Source organism: Heterocephalus glaber, unplaced genomic scaffold, assembly GCF_053883595.1.
Source record: "Heterocephalus glaber isolate CG9 unplaced genomic scaffold, H.glaber_assembly_v1.0 deba00001461, whole genome shotgun sequence".
NCBI classification, from domain to species: Eukaryota; Metazoa; Chordata; class Mammalia; order Rodentia; family Bathyergidae; genus Heterocephalus; species Heterocephalus glaber.
The window spans coordinates 40,105,158-40,125,462 of record NW_028258308.1 but is presented as its reverse complement, the minus strand read 5'-3'; the positions used below and the strand labels follow the sequence as shown (position 1 = coordinate 40,125,462).

The window sequence follows — 20,305 nt, the reverse complement described above, 5'->3', positions numbered from 1 at the left end:
GTGGTGACTGCCTGAGTTTGATCCCTGGAAAGAACAAACAAACAAACAAACAAAGCACGCAAGCAAGCAGCTTGACAACTTGCCAATTTACATACCTGGCCTTGTAACTCTGGTCGCACAACATATGTACTTGGGTATGGGGCCCTTGGTCGTGCAGCTGAATTCCAGTAGTTAGCAATATAGCCAGGATATGGTGGCTGCTCCTAAAAGGAAAATGAATTCACTTTTAATAATATTCTTACATCGAGTACTACTCTGCCATAAAGAAGGACAAATGTAAGTAACCTGCAGAAATATGGATGCACCCTGAGTCCATTATGTTAAATGAAATAAATCAGACCCATGAGCTTAAATACCACATAATTTTTCTTACATGAAAAGCCCAAAATATAAATAAAGAATAAAATAAAAGTTACTTAATAGGATGTAGAGAAACAGATCTTTCTCAAATAGGAAGGGGATCAGGGGATGGAGGGGAAATGAGGATAGGTAAAGGTATGAAAAAACAATTAAAATGTGATATGTACATTGTCTTATTTTTCTTGTTGCTGAGACAAAATACCTGACCCTAAAAGTTAAAGAAAGTTAAAGGTTTATTGTAGCTTACAGTTGGTTTATAAAAATTTCAGTTCATAGTTGGCTGGCTCCAAAGCAGGGTGGCATGGCAAAGGGGGATCGAAGAGCAAGCAGGCAGAAGACAGCAAGCAACAAGTGACAACAGCAGCTTGTCACTAATTTAGTAACAGTGGACTAATTTAGTAATCACACACCCTTAATCCCAGCATCACATACTCTAGATCCAGCCACCTCTAAAAAAGCCCCATCTATGATCTCATGAGGCTTTGGGGGGACATCTAGACCCAAGCCATAACATATGTGTACCAACTCCACATAAGGAATATAATCATTATGTACTCCAAACATGTACAAAAAGAAAAAAAGGGGGGATCAAGCAATCAATGGAGGGAGAAGGAAAAGAAAAAAATACTCTTAGATCATTCTGAGAGTTACAGAGGCAGGATATAGGTATCAAAAAAGGTAACATAAAAAGCAACCCAGGATGGCTACAGCTTTCGCCATGAACAGCGTCGGAGAGGCTTGCACTGATATGAAGCGCAAGTACGACCAGTGCTTCAATCGCTGGTTTGCCGAGGAGAAGTTTCTCAAGGGGGACGTTTCCAGGGATCCGTGCACCGATCTCTTCGAGCGCTACCAGCAGTGTGTTCAGAAAGCAATAAAGGAGAAAGAGATTCCTATTGAAGGACTGGAGTTCATGGGCCATGGCAAAGAAAAGCCTGAAAACTCTTCTTGACCTTGAAAATGGATTCATCAGGAAATTAAGGACTCTGGATTTTATCAACTAAGGCCCTGAATATAGCCATGGGATTGATGAGTTTAAGAGGAAGGAATTTTATTTCTTCCTCCTCGATGTTTTCCTCTCACTTGTAAATGATGAACAATCACTATGCTTTGAGATGATTTCTCACTTGTTCTGGCATCTTGGAGGAACTCAATGTGCTAAAATTGAACCAATTCTTGAGATTACTATTGCAATATGTGGTCTGGAATTAGCTTTCAATATATCTTGTGTGTAAATAATGATAAATTAATCAAGATGATCAGGGTTGCCTGATGTCTTGACTTTGCTGCAAAAGTACTGGGGTCATTGTTCATGAAAGCATTTGGTTGGGACCTCTTTTTCTCTCTCAGGGAGTAAATACTCTATAAAAAGGGATCCGGGCACAACAGCTGCAATCAATACTTGGGAGCACAGTTTCACTTTTATAAAATGACTAACAGTTAAGTTTGCCGGTGACCTGGGCTAGCAAAGAGGAAGACAGCTGTTAACACTTCCCGCCTCCAGGTATCTAAGACATGTAAGCTTCAAGAATATTGACCTAGGGCCGGAGATTTAGCTCAGTGGTGCTGCCTCCTGCCTCGAAAGCGAAAGGTCCTGAGTTCAATCTCTGGTACCAAAAAAGAATGTTGACGTAAACACCATTTCAGAGCTCACAGTGTATAGTTAAGGAATCATGGTATTTGCAGTGCCTATGGAAGAACCACCTATCACAGAGATTTGGTGTTGCCAGCTTGCAACCCAAGTTAATGAATTAAGTCAACCTGCCTATCATAAAACGAAAATGCTGCATCTGGTTAAGTGGAGGCGAAAGGTGCTTGCTTTATTTGCCTTGTTTGCCCATCTTATAATGTCTGTAATCATGAAGATGGAATAAACTCTAACATTTAGTTTTTAAAAAAAAAAAGCAACCCGGCCTGGTGGTACATGCCTGTAATCCCAGCACTCAGGAGGCTGAGGCAGGAGGATTGCCATGAGTTTGAGGCCAGCCTGATCTACACAGTGAGTTCAAGCCCATCCTCAATTACACAGCCAGACTGTCTCAAAATAAATAAATAAATAAATAAATAATACAAAAAGGCAGTGGAGCCTGTTACGGCTTGTATCTAGATCTCCCCCCAAAGCCTCATACGCCCATAGGTGGGCTTTTTGGAGGTGGCTAGATTTAGGTTGTATGAATATGGATTAAGGGAGTGATAGCTAAATTGTCCACTGATTGGTTTAGCATAGTTCTGGTTATAGATAATAGGAAGCCCCAACCCAGATAGGGGTGACACCAATCAATAGGCTTATAGCCTGAATGGAAAAAAAGGGAAGGGGAGGCTTGCTGCTTTGCTGCATACTGCTTTCTGCCTGGCACATCATGGGCTGTTTCTCCTTTCCCATGCCACCCTGCCTTGGAGCTAGCTGACCACGGACTGAAACCTCTACAAACTACTACCTAAAAAAAAACTTTCCCCTTTTAACTTTGGGTATTTTGCCCCAGGAACAAGAAAGTAACTAAGACAGAGCCCTATCATAAAATCATTATTGGGCCGGGGATTTAGCTCAGTGGTTTCGCCGACTGCTGTGCAAGCACAAGGACCCAAGTTCGATCCTTGGTACCAAAAATAAATAAATAAATAGGCATAAAATCATTATTAATCATTATTAAACGGATGAAGAAGACAGATGTGATGGTGCATCCTGTAATACCAGCATTTGGAAGGCTGACAAAGGAGGATCATGAGTTTGAGGCCAGTGTGGACTACATAACAAGTTTGAGGCCAGCATAGACTACATAGCAAGTTCAAGGCCAGCCTCAACTACATAATAAGATCCTACCTGAAAAAAACAAAAAAGTAAATGATGCAGATATGTTACATGGTAAATTACATGCCCTACAATAAACAATTACTGACTGGTAAACGCTTGTTCTTATCCATTATGTCAATTCCACTATACCAAATGATATATAAAAGAATTCTATGTCAGACTGACAACCCAGACATTAATTTCCTTTATTTCCCTCCAGTCACTGCCCATCATTATGACACAATGAGCACCCCCAATTTGGAAATTTGAAATCCACAATGTTCCAAATACCAAAACTTGTTGAGTGGCGACATGACCTCACTAGTGGGGAAGTCTACCCTTGATGTGCTGAGTTGCAGTCAAAATGCAGGCACATGCAGGGCTGGAGATGTAGTTCAGGGTACAGTGCTTGCCTAACATGTGCAAGGCCTGGGGTTTGAACCCCAACACCACACACACACACACACACACACACACACACACACACAAAAGAAGGTGCACTAAAAAAGGTGTGTATTCAATCCCCAGCACCAAAAAAAAAAAAGGTGTGTAAAATTACCTTCAAGGTCTGTATAAGGTATACATGAAAGATAAATAATTTTGTGTTTAGTCTTGGGTCCCAAGTCCCATATATATATCACTATGTATACATAAATATCCCAAAACTAAAAAAAAAAAAATCCAAAATACTAATGGTTCCAAGCATTTGAGATATATCAACCTGTATTAATTTAACTAGTACAACAAACAGTACTTTGCTCCTGTTTAGAACAGTGGTAACAACTTTTGAGCATGAAAATATTACTGCTAAAGTTTACTTCAAGCACACACATCTTTAACTTTGCCTCGCCATACTCCAGGTTTTTAAAATATTTTTCAGCTGTCTGCTATGGCTAAGCTTTCTGCTGCCAACTATACTTCAAGGTCAGGAACAGATAACAGAACAACTACCACTCCAATCTAGCTATGGTAATAATCTCTTCAACCTTTCTCTCCAACTGAAAAAGTTAACAATGATTTGTGATAAGAAGCCAGAAAATTAAAAGACTATGTCAGCTCTCAAAAATTTCTAAAGCATCTTCTGTCTAGTTTAATAGATGTATACTTTTTTCCTTTTAAAGATTTTATTAGTATGACCTCAGTATGACATCTATCGTACATAGATATAGTACACTGTTAACAGAGCTGAACAGAAGTATTTGAAATAAGTACATTACTGAAGCGTAGCATATTTCAAAATGTCCACTCTGAGTGATCATGCAAATCCCATGCATTTCATCTGCATCCCTTCACTGCATAACACACTCTGTGCTTATCCTCACTGGGTCTCAGAGTGGCCTTGACTTTGCAGCCAGGAGCTGTTACACCTTTTTTCAGATCCAGAGTTTTAAGAGAGACAGCAATAACTTCAGGCATTCCATGGAGTCTGGCAGCAACACTGGCTTTTGGTTTGTTCAGATAACAATACAAGTACTAAGACAGAATCAGTTGTGCACACCTGTAATTCCAGCACTTGGAGGCTGAGGCAAGAGATCATCACAAGTTTGAAGCCAGTCTGGGCTACATAGTGAGTTCGAGGCCAGCCTGAACTACATTGTCAATTCTTGTCTCAAAAATTAAAAATAAAATACCAGTGGGCTGGGGATTTAGCTTGGTGGTTCCGCCACCGGCCTTGCAAGCGCAAGGACCCGAGTTCAATCCCCGGTACCAAAAAAAAAAAAAAGCAATATAACAAAAATAAATAAATAAATAAATAAATAAATAAATAAATGAATTACCAGTAACAACAACAAAATGCAGTTACTATTACTTGTGAGAGTCACTGAACCCCCAGGGATTGGGCTAGTACAAAGGACACCTTGATATCTCTACATGAGGCCAACTGGCAGTTTCTGAACCTGTGTTTCCTCCCTGGGGTGAAAGTCCAGAAGTACACAGTCCTCCAGCATTCTGTCTGTGATATAGCTAGAACTAAGATGGGATTCACAGTAACTTTTTTCATCAAAGATACTCACAGTCCAATCAACAACATGGATTCATTTAGTTGACCACTTCTTCAAATAGTCCAGGGATACATATTCCTTTTGCCTAAGGAAAGTGAAATTCCATACAAGTAACAAGATATTATGCATGCTCCAATCAAGCAAAATGTCCATTAGCATAAACACAGACTGCTTCCAGAAAGTATCCTAGCGAGGGTTTCTCATCTCCTATATGGCTCAGCCTGTGAGTCAGAGCTGACTACACCCTGATCTGTTTGTCTCATAGATAACATTTGGCAAGAATGAGCAGACCATATTATTATTGTATACTTGTGGAAATTCCATGTACATTTTCTTGATAGCGTCAGTTGCCATCTTTACATGGCCTTTGACATCAAAGAAGATGGTGAGGTTATAGTTTGGGCATTCTGCAACAGCTTCCCTCAGGGTAGGGATCTTCTCCACAAGGAAATTATTCCTGAGGCTGTCATACGCTGTAGGGGTAAGTTTCCTAATATGTTGAGATGTCAAATACCACAACTAAGCAGGCCCATCGATGGTCCTGACTTCTGTTTGTCATGTACAGAGACAGGAATATCCCTGGAAGTAAACTCAATGTCCAACTCCACACACGTTGCTCCATTCTTAGCTGTCGGGGGCTCCCGGCATGCTCTCAGGTGCAGCGGAGGTTTCCCTGTGGTAGAATGGGTGGGCAACAGCAAAATGGCAGAACCACAGGACCTACAGGGATAGTGCTGGCTCCACACACACATTTCTTGTTGGATCAGATAAGTTATTTTGCTTACAACTTTACAGTTTAAGTATAGTTCTAAGTTTGAACAAGATCTTTGATTTTTTTCCCCTAAACTTCAAATATGGTTTCATGCTGAGAGATCATCACCATTTTCACTTCACTGGATACTTCCAGTTTGATAATGCTTTCTTTTCAAAGCAAGTCCTGAATCTATATGCCATTACACAAGCTAGACAAGTACCTTTCTCCCTTACAGAACATAGAAATTAGAGAACTGCAGGGTTCTCCTTCTCTTAATGCTACAGACAATCTTCAGATCCTAGCTACTACTAAATTTTTCAATCAGGCAAATTCCACTAATTAATACTTTCCCTTTCCTCCCTGGTTCTGAGATGAGCTTTGGAATGACTTCTCTCTACCAAGAATGTGAATCATGAGTAAAGGGATGAAAAAACAAGGGCTGAAGCTGATTCACTCCAGATGTGGTGAACAAAAGCTAAATCCTCAGAGCTACTCTGGTTTCTTGTCCTTTCCTGCCAATTCTTGGAGGTCCCCACATTTTTATGACCACTCCCAATCTCCTAATCTTCCACCCTACCACATCCTCATTTCCTTCCTGACTCAGCCTCCCATCACCTCATCCCTTGGCACTCTCACTCAAACATACTTACCGTGCAGAAAACTAGCACTGTTTAAACCTAGTTATCCACAGCCGCCACCTTGTTAGTACTGGTAGAAAAAAAGACATGTTCTCTGGTTTGAAATTTATGGCCATACATCTCAAGTGAGCACTTAAGTAGCACTGCTAACAATAGTACATTAGTGTGATATACACTAACACAATATATATATTAGATATACACTAATAGTACAATAATGTGATTATTTTCTCACTATCCAGATTAACCATTTCACTTTTTTGTTGTGGTTGATGTTGTTTTGTTTTGTTTTGTTTTTTGAGACAGGGTCTCACTGTGTAGTTCAGGCTGGCCTTGAACTCGCTATGTAGCCCAGGCTGGCCTCAAACTTGTGCCAATCCTCCAGCCTCAGCCTCCTGATGCTGGTATCACAGGTGTGTGCCACCACACATGGCTCATTTTGCTTTTCTTCTCCCCTCAAATCTCTACGATCTTCTTATTCCATTCCTCATTTTTCAACTGAAAAATATATCTCATTCCACACTTAAAAAAAAAAAGTCAAGCAGAAATTCTATCTTTTCATGTACTAAATCTACCAATTTGCCCATATCTGTTCTTGTTTTTCCAGAAAGTATGAATGAACTACCCTGCTTCTATTAAAGGCCAACTCCTTCATTTCTCCGGCCACGTAATCTCTTCTCAAAAACTTTTCTCCTTCAGTTATTATCTACTCTTTCATTTATCATCTCTTTCTCCTAGTACCACACATTATCTCCATTAGAAAACAAAGCTACCGGGCCAGGGATTTAGCTCAGTGGTTCCAGCACCTGCCTTGCAAGAGGCAAGGTCCTGAGTTCAATCCCCAGCACCAAAAACAAAAAAAACAAAAAAACTAAAAAAAACAAAGCTACCTTGGAGACTAAACAAATTCAGTATTGAAAGATATTTTAAGAGATTAACAGTGTGACAAATGATTGGGTGGTTGTATAAACAATAACTTGATAACTGCTGAAACTGAGTGATGGATAGATACATACCTGAGTTTTAAAATACGAGTTTCTGTACTTTTATATATATTTGAAAGTTTCTATTAAGGCTTATATCTAGCTGTCCCCCCAAAGCCTCACGTACTCATAGGTGGGGCTTTTTGGAGATAGCTAGGTCTAGGGCGTGTGACATGGGAATTAAGGGTGTGTGATACTAAATTAGTCCACTGATTGGAATTAGCATAGTTCTGATGTGGATGATGGAAGCCCCACCCTGGGTGTCACGGTACCAATCAATAGGCTCACAGTCTGGATGGAATATAAAGAGAGAGGGGGGAAGGCAGGCCTGCTGCTGCTTCTGTTGCTTGCTGTCTCTTGCCTGCTTTGCTATGAACTTTCTCCTCTGCGATGCCACCCGGCCTTAAAGCCAGCCAACTATGGGCTGAAACCTCCACAACTTGTGAGCTGAAATAAACCTTTCCTCCTTTAACTTTGGATGCTACGCATTTTGTCTCAGCAAAGAGAAAAGTAACTAAGATAGTTTTATAATAAAAAGTGAAAAAACAATATGGGAAAACACTGAAAGGTAGACTGTCCTTCAACATATCTTGTTTTGCATATTTAACTTTAGAACAACTGCAACTTTCACAAAAAAATTATAAAAGATGACAAAATCTTTTTAAATACTTAAAAAGAAAGCAAAAACAAAAAACTACACATTGAGCTGGTGAACAAGCTCACAAAGAAAAAGTATTTGAAGTGAACTTAAGCACAGTAATTTGGCTGACATTCTTCATAGGATATATGCTATAGATCACACACACACACACACACACACACACACACGGATTTTAACCTGTTAATTGTGGTAGTACACAGCTACTTGAAAGGCAAAGGCAGGAAGAACACAAATTTGAGACCAGACTGGGCAACATAGCAAGACCTTGTCTCAGCGTGAAAGCCCAGAGTTCAATCACCAGTACCACAAAAACAACAACAAAAACCTTTGTAGTCCTTAATTTGAATTAGAAATATCAGTACAAACTCAAATTGTACTTAATCATCTAAAAAGAGTAGCAAATCGATAACCACATACAAAAAATAATTCAAGTAACTACTGAATAGTTTTCTAAGATAGCGTCTTGCCACATTGCCCACATCACCCTTGAACTCATGATCCTTCTGCCTCAACCTCCTAAGAACCTGGAATTGCTGGCACACACCACTGCACCTGGCTTTGAAGTTTCTCAATGAGCATTCTTAGCAGTATTCTGTGTGTGTGTGTGTGTTGTCCTGGGGATTAAACCCAGAGCTTTTGCACAGAGATACAAGCTCAACACATTTATTTTTTAGAGACAGCATCTCGTTAAGTTGTCCAAGCTGGCCTTGAATTTATGATCCTGATGCTTCAGCCTCTCAGGATGCTCAAATTACAGGTGTTCATCACCACGCCTGGCCCTCAGTAGTATATATGCTAACATCAAAAGATATGTGAAGCGGGTCAGGATTCAGCTCAGTGGTTCCAGCGCCTGTCTCACAACTGCAAGGTCCCAAGTTTGATCCCTGGTACCAAAAAAAAAAAAAAAAAAAGATATGTGAAGAGATGTTAGAGCACAACCACTTGGGATGCTGAGATAGGAGAACTGCTGGAGCCCAGGAGTTCAATGCCAGCCTGGGCAACACTACAAGATCCCAACCCTAAAAAAATAAAATTAAGATACAATAATAAAAACTTTAAAATGATAAACTATATAGAATGTTATTAGTGGATATTACTGTTTTAATTCTTAAGTTACTGTGTGTATAGGTATGTAAAATAAATAAATACTACAATGTAGCCAGGCATGGTGGTAACGTGCCTGTAATTCCAGAATTCCGGGAAGCTAAGCAAGGAGGATCACACATTCAAGCCAACTTAGCAATCTAGCAAGATGCTGTCTCAAAATTTAAAAACAGAAAAGAGTTGGGGATGGAGCTCAGCAAGAAGGCTCTCAAGGGCCGGGGATTTAGCTCAGTGGTTCTGGTGCTACCCTCGCAAGCACAAGGTCCCAAGTTCGATCCCCGTACCAAAACAAAAACAAAAACGAAGAAGTCTCTGAGTTCAATCCTGAATGCCTTAAAGAAAAAAGACAAACTAATGTTACTGAAAGCCGTGGAGTAGTGCCTCAGTTCACAAAAAGAAACATCTGACAAAATTTTGTTTTTGTTTGCAAACTTTGCATCGCGTGACAAACACAACCACAACCATCTTTGCCACAAAAACACAAATGTGACCATCTTTTCCAAAATTGTAGGACAAATTAAGTTCATGAACTGAGGCACCACTGTATTTTCATGTGGCCAAGGAAATATGAAATAAGCAATGAGCAAAGATGAAGAAGAACTGGATGAGTTATCAGTATAAACTTGTACTTTTATTTTTTATTATTTCTGGTACCAGGGATCGAACTCGGGACCTTGCACTTGCAAGGCAGGCAGCAGAATCCCCGGCCCAAAACTTGTACTTTTAAAAACAATTCAAACGTTAAAAAAAAAAAAAAAAATTTCACCGCCTGCTCCCCAAGTGCAAGGACCTGAGTTCGATTCCCGGTACCAAAAAAAAAGAAAAAAATAAATATTTCCAGTGACTTAAATCACATTATTCTGACTATACATCCTCCACAGAATACACTCTTTCAGGACAAAGAAAACTGCATATAAGTGAAAACTAAAAGCATTACTGAATTGCTAGTCAGAATACTAGCATTCTTATCTTTATGAAAAGATGTACTGGGCTAGTACATTCAGTGGTAGATGAGTACTTAGCATGTGCAAGGGTTCTATCCTCAGCATGGGCAGGAGGAGCACGTACTGAGCTATAACTCACTACCACACAATTTGCTCATTAAAAGTGTACAAGTCCATGACAAGGTCCTGGGTTTGATACCCAGCACTGCAAATAATGTATACCGGTCAGAGGTCAGAGGTTTTTAGTATTATCACAGATACATGCAATCATCTCTACAATCCACTCTAGAACACTTTCAACACCTCAAGAAACACTGTATCTTTTAGCTATGCCCACCTAGCTCCCTTTCCCCCAGTCCTACACCAATAGTCTTTTTGACTCCACAGATCTGCCTATTCTGGAAATTTCATACCAATGGGAATATTTACTAATATCTTGTTACTGGCTGCTTTCATTCACCACAATGTTTTTTGTTTGTTTTTCCCGGTACTGAGAATTGAACTTGGGGAACTTGCACTGGCCAGGCAGTCACTGCACTGAGCTAAATCCCTGGCCCTTCAGCACAATGTTTTTAAGCTTCAACTATGTTATTAAATTTATCGGTACACACTTCATTCATTTGTGTAGTCAAATAATATTCTACTGTGTGCAAATACCCTTTCTTCCTGCCTCTCTTTCTTTTCGGTCCTACAGACTAAAACCAGGGCCTTAAGTGTGTGAAGCATGTGTTCTGCCACTGACCTACACCTCCCATCCCTTCATTCATCAGTTAGTAGATGTTTAGACTGCTGCTATAAATACTCATGAATGAGTATTTGGTTCAAATATATGATTTGCAAATATTTTCTTCCTTTTCACTTTCTTGATAGTGTCCTTTAACATACAAGGTTTTTGTTGTTTGTTCTGGTTTTTGGTTTTTTGAAACACGGTTTTGCTTTGTGGTGCAGGCTGGGCTTAAACTATGTAGCCCCAGCTGGCTTCAAACTCACAGCAATCCTCCCTGCTTCACCCTCCTGACTCTTGAGATTACAACAGACATGAACCATCATACCCAGCTCCACAAATTGGAACATTTATACATTGCTGATAGGAATGTACAAAGGTCCAAATATTTTATCATTTTCCCAAATTCTTTAACATGGTGCTGCTATATGACCCAGCTGTTCCACTCCTAGGTATATACCTAAAAGAACCAAATACTCCTTCATGAATATTCCACCATGCCTGCCTTACAAGTGCTAGGTCCTGAGTTCGATCCCCAGTACCAAAAACAAAAATAGAGCTGGGGATATAGCTCAGTGTGAAAGCCCTGTATGGGAGTAAGAAAAAAGCTTAGGGATGGGGATTTTAGCTCAGTGGTTCCACTGCCTGCCTCGCAAGCGCAAGGACCCAAGTTCAATCCCCAGTACCAAAAAAAAAAAAAAGGAAAGAAAGAAAGAAAGCCTAATTCCCTGTCATCCAAACAAATGAGGGTAAAAGCCTTAAAGCTGAAAAAAGGGGTTTTCCCCCTATGAAAGGTAAGTGGTCAGTACAGTAAGACACTTGTGCATTGCACAGTAATTGTCTTGTATGCCCTGCTCCAAGCAGCCACAAACACAGCACCCTTTAAGCATCTGCCCTGGGTGTTCACACAGCTGACCTCCGAGTAGTTCATGATCGGGGGTGACTGTGGCTTCGTCACAAGGCCCCAGGCCGCAGTTCATCTCTAAGTCCTTTGCTCTCCAATATTGCTGGGCCCAAGAATGGCAGTAAACACCCTCAGCTTCTAAGACTCTGCAACACTCAGGCCTCTAGGGACTTGAGAAGCAGCAATAAGGGAACTAAGTTGAATGTTATTGTTGGTGCCAACAGTAAGCCTGTACTCAATGTCTGCCATTTCGGTTAGTGAATGTATTCAAACTATAGTGGAAAGTAAATTTATGCACAAACAAGTTTATTTGTCAGGCATCATGCCACGCCAATCCCTTCGAGTTTTCAGCTCCACCTTATTTCTGTACATTACTTCTGTACATTTTAACTGACACACAATATTTGTACATATTTATGAGGCACAGCATAATTTGGTACATGTACACAATGTACAATGATCAGATCAGGATAATTTATCACATCTGTGTGTTGGGACTTTATACTCTTGTATACAACTGGTCCAGACTGATAACAGATTCTGACTTGAGCAGATGCCCTCGTGCAAGAGTCTCTTTTGTCACGTTCCCAAAGGCCACACTGGAGCCTGCAGAGGTTAAGAACCCTTGGAGCGTCTCTGTCCCATCTTCACTTACATCTACTTCCTCTTCCTATACAACAAGTTCCAGGTGGGAGCCAGGAGTCAAAAGACCAAATCAGAAACTTAGACAGGGAAACTGCAAGGTGGGGATGACCTCTGACAGACAGAAATGACGCCAAAGCTATTTTCGGTGCATTTCTCAATTACTCAAAGCCCCCTGGGCTCTCTGAGTCACCACCTCAAGACTCACCAAGGATTACTAATTTAAGGGCTTTCTTTCCCCACCACCCTCCATTATTACGTCATCTAGGCCAGGCTTGAACTCACCACGTACCCCAAGCCGTCTCAGCTTCCCAAGTACTGGAACTACAGGCATGCACCACCAAGCTCAAACAAAACTTGTCTGAAATATTATTCTTGTGCTGGCAAACCTCAGTATTGGTTCCTGAACAATAGCATATTCCTCAGTCATCAGAAACAAATTCTTTTTCATTACAGTCTACAGTGGTGGCAAACCTACGGCACACAGGTTATTGTGTTTTTCTTTTAAGACAAAAGATGTTAATGTATGAGTTGTTTTTTCCAAACTAAAACCTCAGTATTCAAGTTTACTCAGGAGGCTGAAGCAGGAGGATGGCTATGAGTTCAAGACCAGATGGGGCTACATAGCATGACTCTGTCTCAAAAAACAAATAGTATTCAGGTTTAATTGCAGTGTTGGCACTCTGTGATAAAATAAGTGGATTACGGGCTGCATTTAGGCACTCATCTCTAAAAGGTGTGCCATCACTGGGCTAGCATGATGGACGTTTTCCCTTTCCCTAGAGGACCACAGAAAAGCAGGTATATTTAAATCAGGTGTAGTGGTCCTACTATTTGGGTGGCTAAGGGAGGAGGATCACTTGGGTCCAGGAGTTCCGAGGTCAGCCTTAGCAAAGCAATGAGTTGCTGGGATAGGGGGTGTAGATGAGGCAGCTGGTTTTCCTCACAAATTTCTGAATGGTACTCAAAATGTCCTGGGAGAATGAGATCACTCAGTGTCAATGGCCAGTATTTTTCAGCCAAGCATGGTGGCAATAATCCTAGCAATCAGGAGGCAGAGGCAGGAGGATCACTGCAAATTCGAGGCCAGCTTGAACTACATAGGGAGATCCTGTCCCCCACCCCCACCCCCCAAAAAGCCCGGTATCTTTCCACCCAGGGCAGGTTTCTATCTTGGTGCCATGGACTATTGCTGCTGGAGACAAAAGTACTGCTACAGTCCAGGCACAGGCATTTGCAAAGCCACAATCCAAAATCTCTCTACATTTCTTTTGTTTTGGGGGAGGTTTTTTGGTACTGGGGATCGAACTCAGGTCCTTTTACGCAGGAGGCAGCGAAACCACTCAGCTAAATCCTCGGCCCTCTACATTTCTTTTGTCAAATTTATCTCTAAGTAGGGCCAGGGATTTAGTTCAGTGGTACCGTGCCTGCCTCACAAGCACAAGGTTCTGAGTTCAATCCCTGGTACCACGAAAAAAAAAATTTATCTCTAAGTATTTTACTGGGTTTTTTTTTTCCTTGAAGCTGTAAGTGTACTAGTCCCTCAATTTCATTTTTGGATTTTTCTTTGCTAATACATAGATACAAAAATGATTTTTGTATATTGGCCCTGTATCTGAACCTTTCCAAACTTGCTTATTAATTCTAACAGTTTTTTGTGGGTTTTCTAAAAAAAAATATATATATATATATATATATATGGATTTTTTTCCCTCTGTACAAAAACCATGTCATTTACAAAGATATAGTTTTACTTTTTCCTCACTTCTTTTTTCCCCAAGCCATATTCTAGCCTTTTGTTCACATCTTTTTTCCGAATCCACTAAGCTCATTCTCCTTTGCTTATAAATATATTCAACCCACCTAATTATAAAAATTCTTCCCCTGAATCTCAATTCAGTCAAGTGACAATTTTCTCACTGACTAAAAATCTTCTGGGTGTGGCAGTCATGGGGGCCTGTGCCTGTAATCCCAACACTCTGGGAGGCTGAAGCAGGAGGATTACAAATTTGAGTGCAGCCTGGGCAATTTACCAATACCTATCTCAAAATTAAAGCCGGGGATTTAGCTCAGTGGTTCCGGTGCCTGCCTCACAAGCGCAAGGTCCTGAGTTCAATCCCCGGTACCAAAAAAAAGAAAAAAAAAAATTGAAAAAAAAACCAAAACAAAAAAGGTTATAGATGTAGCTCAGTGTGAAAGCCCTGGGTTCAACGCCCAGAACCAGGAAAAAATAACTTCTGGATATAGTTTACAATAGCTGTATAGCTGTCTTCTCCAAATTTCCCATTCATTGCCTTAATACTATTTTAAACTCCCATCACTAAAACCAACATTTTTAGTATATGTGCTGCCGAAGCGAGCACAAATCAACATCTTTTATTTTGTTTTGTTTTGTTTTTTTGGTACAGGGGATCGAACTCGGGACCTTACACTTATGAGGCAGGTGCTGGAACCACTGAGCTAAATCCCTGGCCCCTAACATCTTTTAAATTGCCAAATCCAACAGCTTTTTTTGATTCTCATATCATCTCCAAAATAACTGTCCACATTGGTTTGGACTGTATAACCTTCCTGAATCTCCCACAATTCTTAGCACTGCCTCACTATCTTCTCAGTTCCATTTCTCTGACCCCAGTCTCTCACCCCCAACACTGCTCAAACTTTGGTGACTCAGTTACACCTGATGACACAATCGCTATCTCCATCCCCACCTCCCTCCTGAGTTCCATACCTCTCATTCCCTTCCCACAACCAATTCCTTACTGCCACAAAGACTAAAATTCAACAACGAAAAGCAAAGCAACACCTCCTGCCTTGCAAGCGCAAGGACGGGAGTTCGATCCCCGGTACCAAAAAATAAAATAAAATAAAAAATAAAAAATAAATTACAAAAGCAAAGCAAAATCAGAAAATTGTAAGTATCTCTCTAATCAATTCCACGTATTGCATCCAGAGCAATACGTAACCACCCTGACTAACTGGCTTCCTACAGAAAGGAAATAAAGGTAGCACAAAGCTCCTTGCCAAGTCTTTGTATTTCTTAAGGCTCTTCTCTTAACCAATCATTACTTCTTTTGGTACAAAACTAAACCATTATTTTCCCATAAAAACTAGTTCCTCCTGAGCCTAGGATTTAGCTCAGTGACAATGACGCCTGCCTCACAAGTGCAAGGTCCCAAGTTCCATCCCTGGTGCCAAAAACAAACAAAAAAACCCTGTTCCTCCTTTTTATTCCTATTATGTGAAATACTAAAACCTCTGAATCATCTTTTCCCACATCCTTCACTTCCAAGGATCCTCCTAATTTCATCTTTGAAAATATCTTTTAGCTGGGCATGTGGGGCATACCTATATTCCTAGCACTTGGGAGGCAGGATGATTGCCATGAGTTCGAGGCCAGCACGGCCTATATAGTGAGTTTAAGGCCAGACTGAATTACATACCCAGACCCTGTCTTTAAAAAGAAAAAAACAACAACAAAACAACAAAAAAAACCCTTTCAAATCTATCTGTGCATCCCAAAACCAAAATGGATAGATGTGATAAAAGCAAATATAGAGTGCTAACTACAGAACCTAGGTGGTAGATATATGGGTGTTCATTTAAAATTCTTTCAACTTTTCTGTATGTTTGGAGTTTTTATAAGATGTTAGGAAAAAGATCTCTACATTTAGACATTGCTCAGATGCATGTGTTTGTGACCTCTCTTCTGAAATCCTCCAGAAGTCCAACTGAGCTCTCTTCCTGACACAGCCATCCTTCAAAGATGACTCCCATACACCACTGGCCCCTGGCTGCCTCTCACATTCTACCACATTGTTCTAAGATAACAGATGGCAAAGTGATAGTAAGTTGCTTCTAAAATGAGGTTATTAAGAGACTGCAGCTCTGGCCTTGGCCTGCTCTCTTGATGACTTGGGGGGGGGGGATGGGATATATATCACCTAGGGGGTCTTGTTAGCTCTGGGACAGGACCTGAAACATGGCATTTCCGACAAGCTCACAGGATGCACATGCTGTTGGGTGAGGGTCCTAACTACAAAGTAAATGTACTGGGTACTTGCACTATATCTTCCCTTTTTTTTGGTTTTGTAGTTCAGACTGGCCTTGAACTCACTATGTAGCCCAAGCTGACCTCAAACTCCTGGTGATTCACCTGCCTCCATCTCCCAAGTGCTGGAATTTTAGGTGCCACCACACCCAGTTTGCAGTATACTTTCTAGATAGCTAACAGGGTAAGAAAAGTTTTACTCTTCAAAGTTTGAAAAAATGGAGGGGCCCAGGGATTTAGCTCAGTAGCACTGTGCCTGCCTTGCAAGCACAAGGTCCTGAGTTCAATCCTCAGTACCAAAAAAAAAAAAAAAAATGGAGGAAATGATAAATTTTCAATTTTTCCCGTACCACGTTTAAATATGTTAATATAGTCAAATTTTTTTGTGGTTCAGTATAACAACTCATTTATCCATTTCTATAATATAGTGCTTCACAAACAATGTACATATGAATCACTGGGCATCTTAATAAGTGCAGCCGGAAGTCTGAAAGAAGACAGATTCTGAATTTCTTTTTTGTTTTTTGAGACAGGGTCTTGCTATGTAGTTCAGGCTGGCCTTGAACTCATGATGTAGCCCAGGCTGGCCACCCACAAACTTGAGGTGATCCTCCTGCCTCAGCCTCCAGAGTGCTGGAACTATAGGTATGCAGCACTATGCTGGGGAGATTCTGCATTTCTAATGGACTCACAAGCTTCTGGTCCATGAAGTACATTTTTTGAGCATCAAGATTTTTTAAGTTCTTTGTATTTTTTTTTCGTTTGACAGATTTGATAAACAAAAACATAAAAAAACATACAAACCTGGGCCAGGGATTTAGCTCAGTGGTTTCGCCACCTGCTGCGCAAGCGCAAGGACCCGAGTTCGATCCCCAGTACAAAAAAAAAAACACATAGAAACCAATAAAGTTAAGACAATGCACATCTTTTGTATTGGTTTTCAATCATTCTATAAGAGATTATCATCCCACACTTTTAAAGTTTCAGAATAATAAACCTCAAGAGTAAAGTGCAAACTCTTAAAATGCCCACTACACGTGTCCAGTTTTATCTCCAACTATCCCAGTCACCCCAGGACCACACCTACTACCCCAACCCTACCCCACAGCTCTCTACACAAGGCTAAATCTTAGCGTTTCCTGTCTAACCTGTTCTTTGCTCTACCCTAGAAGACACATTTTTGTTTTGATAACACAGCAAGCTCAAAAGAAGTCAGCAGTTTAGACGTCCTCAACTATTTCCCTTCAACTGATCTTTAACTTACCGGTCAACCATTTCATCACCCGACCATGGGATTAAAATCTCACAGCCTACTTATTCCAGATTTAAGCACAGAAAATATGGATCTTTCCTCTCACTGGTAATTTTTTCTCATATAATTTTTGAGATGTAAATTAATAAAACCCACCCAATAGAAGTGTACAATTCAGTGATCTTTAGCATATTCATAGCTGTGCAATCATCACCACTAACTTGAGAACATTTCATCACCTCAAAAAAAACCCCATGGGCTGAGTGTGGTGGTGCACACCTATAATCCCAGCACTCAGAATGCTATGGCAGGATGATTACTGTGAGTCTGAGGGTAGCCTGGGCCAAGTAGAGCATTCAAAGCTGGCTGGACTACATTGTAAGACCTGTCTCAAAAAAACAAAAAAAAGCCAGGCGCCTGTAACCCCAGCACTTGGGAGCCTGAGGCAGAAGGACTGCAGCGAGTTTAAGGCCAGCCTGGGCTAAGCAGTGAGTGCAAGGCCAGCCTAAACTACATAGCAAGTCCCTGTCTCAAAAAAAGGAAAAAAAAAAAAAAAGGCCAGGCATGATGGCACATACCTGTAATCCTAGCACTCAGGAGACTGAGGCAGGAGGATCTCTGCCAGTCCAAGGCCAGCCTGGGCTACACAGTGAGTTCAAGGCTTGCCTGGACTACATGGTGAGACCCTGTCTCAAAAAACAACCCAAAAAAGAGCCAAAATTCCATAAGCTGCTCAACACTTCCAGTCCCCCACCCTGTGGCTCTGCAATTTTACATAAATAGAATCGTGTAACATGCAACCTTTGTGCCTGGCTTCACTCACAGTGCATGATCCAAGGTTCCTTCATATTGTACTGTGTACCAGTACTTCAGTTCTATCTGTGGCCAAATAATAATCTATTGTATGAATATATCACATTTTGTTATTAACCCACTCATCAGTTGATGGGCATTTTGCTTGCTAAATAATAATGGTATGAACATGCATATAAAAGTTTTTATGAGGACGTTTTTGGTTTTCTTGGGTATACACCCAGGAGCGGACATGCCGGATCATATAATACTATGCTTAATATTTTGAGCAACTGTCCAACTATTTTTCAAAGCACTGTACCATTTTACAATCTCACAGGCAATGTATGAGACTTTCACTACTACAGTCTCACCAAATGAGGAAGTTATACTTCCTGAACAAAAAGAGGTGTCCTTCCATACTATAACGACAATTATGCTAAGAATACTGCATTAATAAAAGATACATACTTCTGGCTCGTGTACAGAGAATAAATTATTACAAGTCCAAATATATTGACCAAGTGGGTTAACCTCTCAGCGCCACCTTCTTTATTTGAAAATAAGGTGCCATAATGACATGTACCTTGCAGTTGGTAACTGTTAAATAAAACAATGCACGAAAAGTTGCTTTTACAACAATGACTATGCCATGAGTCAATCCTGGGCAATGCTTTAGGGGCAAAAGCATAAATGCCCTGGTCCCTCCTCCTCATTGAGGATTCTTCCCCGCGGGAGGGGTTGCTGATCGACGACTGGGGCTGCAGCCACTCTGGCCACGCGGGATAAATTGCCACAGCTCCAGCAGAGCCCTGTCACTCCAGCGACATCGCCCCGCACAGAGGTCAACGCAGCTTCCTTTTTCCCCTTTTAATGGTAACACACACACACACACACACACGCACGCACTGTGGCCGAAACAGAAACGCAGGGGAAAAGAACACAAGCGTGTCTACCCACTCATCTCTTCCACACACACACCACACACCCTCAAAAGGAAAACAAATATGAAATCCGAGCCCCGACAAATCCTAGAGCTACAAACCCTCAATGCCCCTCTCCTCCCACCACCGAAGACCCCTCATTGGATTCTCCAGGACAAACGGTGCAATTCTTACCTGGTGTCTTCCTCCAGCTCGACCCGGCTCCGGCCAGGCGCCCCCAGAGGAATAGTAGCCCTCGCCACCTCCGCCTTCTCCGGGCCAGGTGGTCTCAGGGCCGCCCCCGCGCACCCGCCAGGAAATGGGGGGCTGGGGAGATTCGGGACGAAGAGGAGGGTACATAGGCGGAGGGAGGTGCACCGGCACATCCCCACCCCTCGGCCCATAGTAGCGACCGCAGGACGGGCCATCACTGGGGCCGTAGCCCGAGCGCCTCAGGGCCGACATGGGCTCTGCTGCCCAGAACCGATTCCCGCCCCCTACGGCAGGCCCATTGCGCAGGCGCTGCCGGGCCAGTGCGACTGGACAGCAGTGAAGGGGGTCGGACGACAACAGCCAATCCCAGGCTCTGCTCCGCCCCTCCCGCTGCTGAGCCGGGAGAGTTGACAGCTACACGGGTCTCTAGGGCTTCGGAAGAGGGCAGTGAGAGCGAGGCGCCGTGCTCCTTAAACGGGAAGATACAGTTTCCTACTGTCTATCCAATCTACAGTCATTTTCCCCGCTTATTAGGGTTGGTAGCACTTTGTACCCGGATGCAGGAC

The 20,305-nt window shown here is 41.6% G+C and overlaps 1 protein-coding gene and 2 pseudogenes across 3 annotated transcripts in view; 1 reads left to right on the top strand and 2 right to left on the bottom strand.

The window, feature by feature from the left end:
• The window catches only part of Bag4 (BAG cochaperone 4), a 50,564-nt gene extending 30,417 nt beyond the window's left edge, over positions 1 to 20,147 (bottom strand). The window contains exons 1-2 of one of the 3 annotated variants that reach the window (XM_004855366.3): positions 19,722 to 20,147; positions 96 to 203 (exon numbers count right to left, since the gene is read on the bottom strand). In XM_004855366.3, the coding sequence (XP_004855423.1) occupies positions 96 to 203; positions 19,722 to 19,991 (378 nt within the window). In that variant the 5' untranslated portion in view covers positions 19,992 to 20,147. The remainder of the gene's footprint in view (positions 1 to 95; positions 204 to 19,721) is intronic. The other 2 variants (XM_004855364.3, XM_087217292.1) reach the window with 2 other exon arrangements.
• LOC110344071 (TP53-regulated inhibitor of apoptosis 1 pseudogene) lies at positions 1,050 to 1,421 on the top strand (annotated as a pseudogene).
• LOC147826803 (glycerophosphodiester phosphodiesterase 1 pseudogene) lies at positions 4,914 to 19,680 on the bottom strand (annotated as a pseudogene).
• Positions 20,148 to 20,305: the final 158 nt, after the last annotated feature.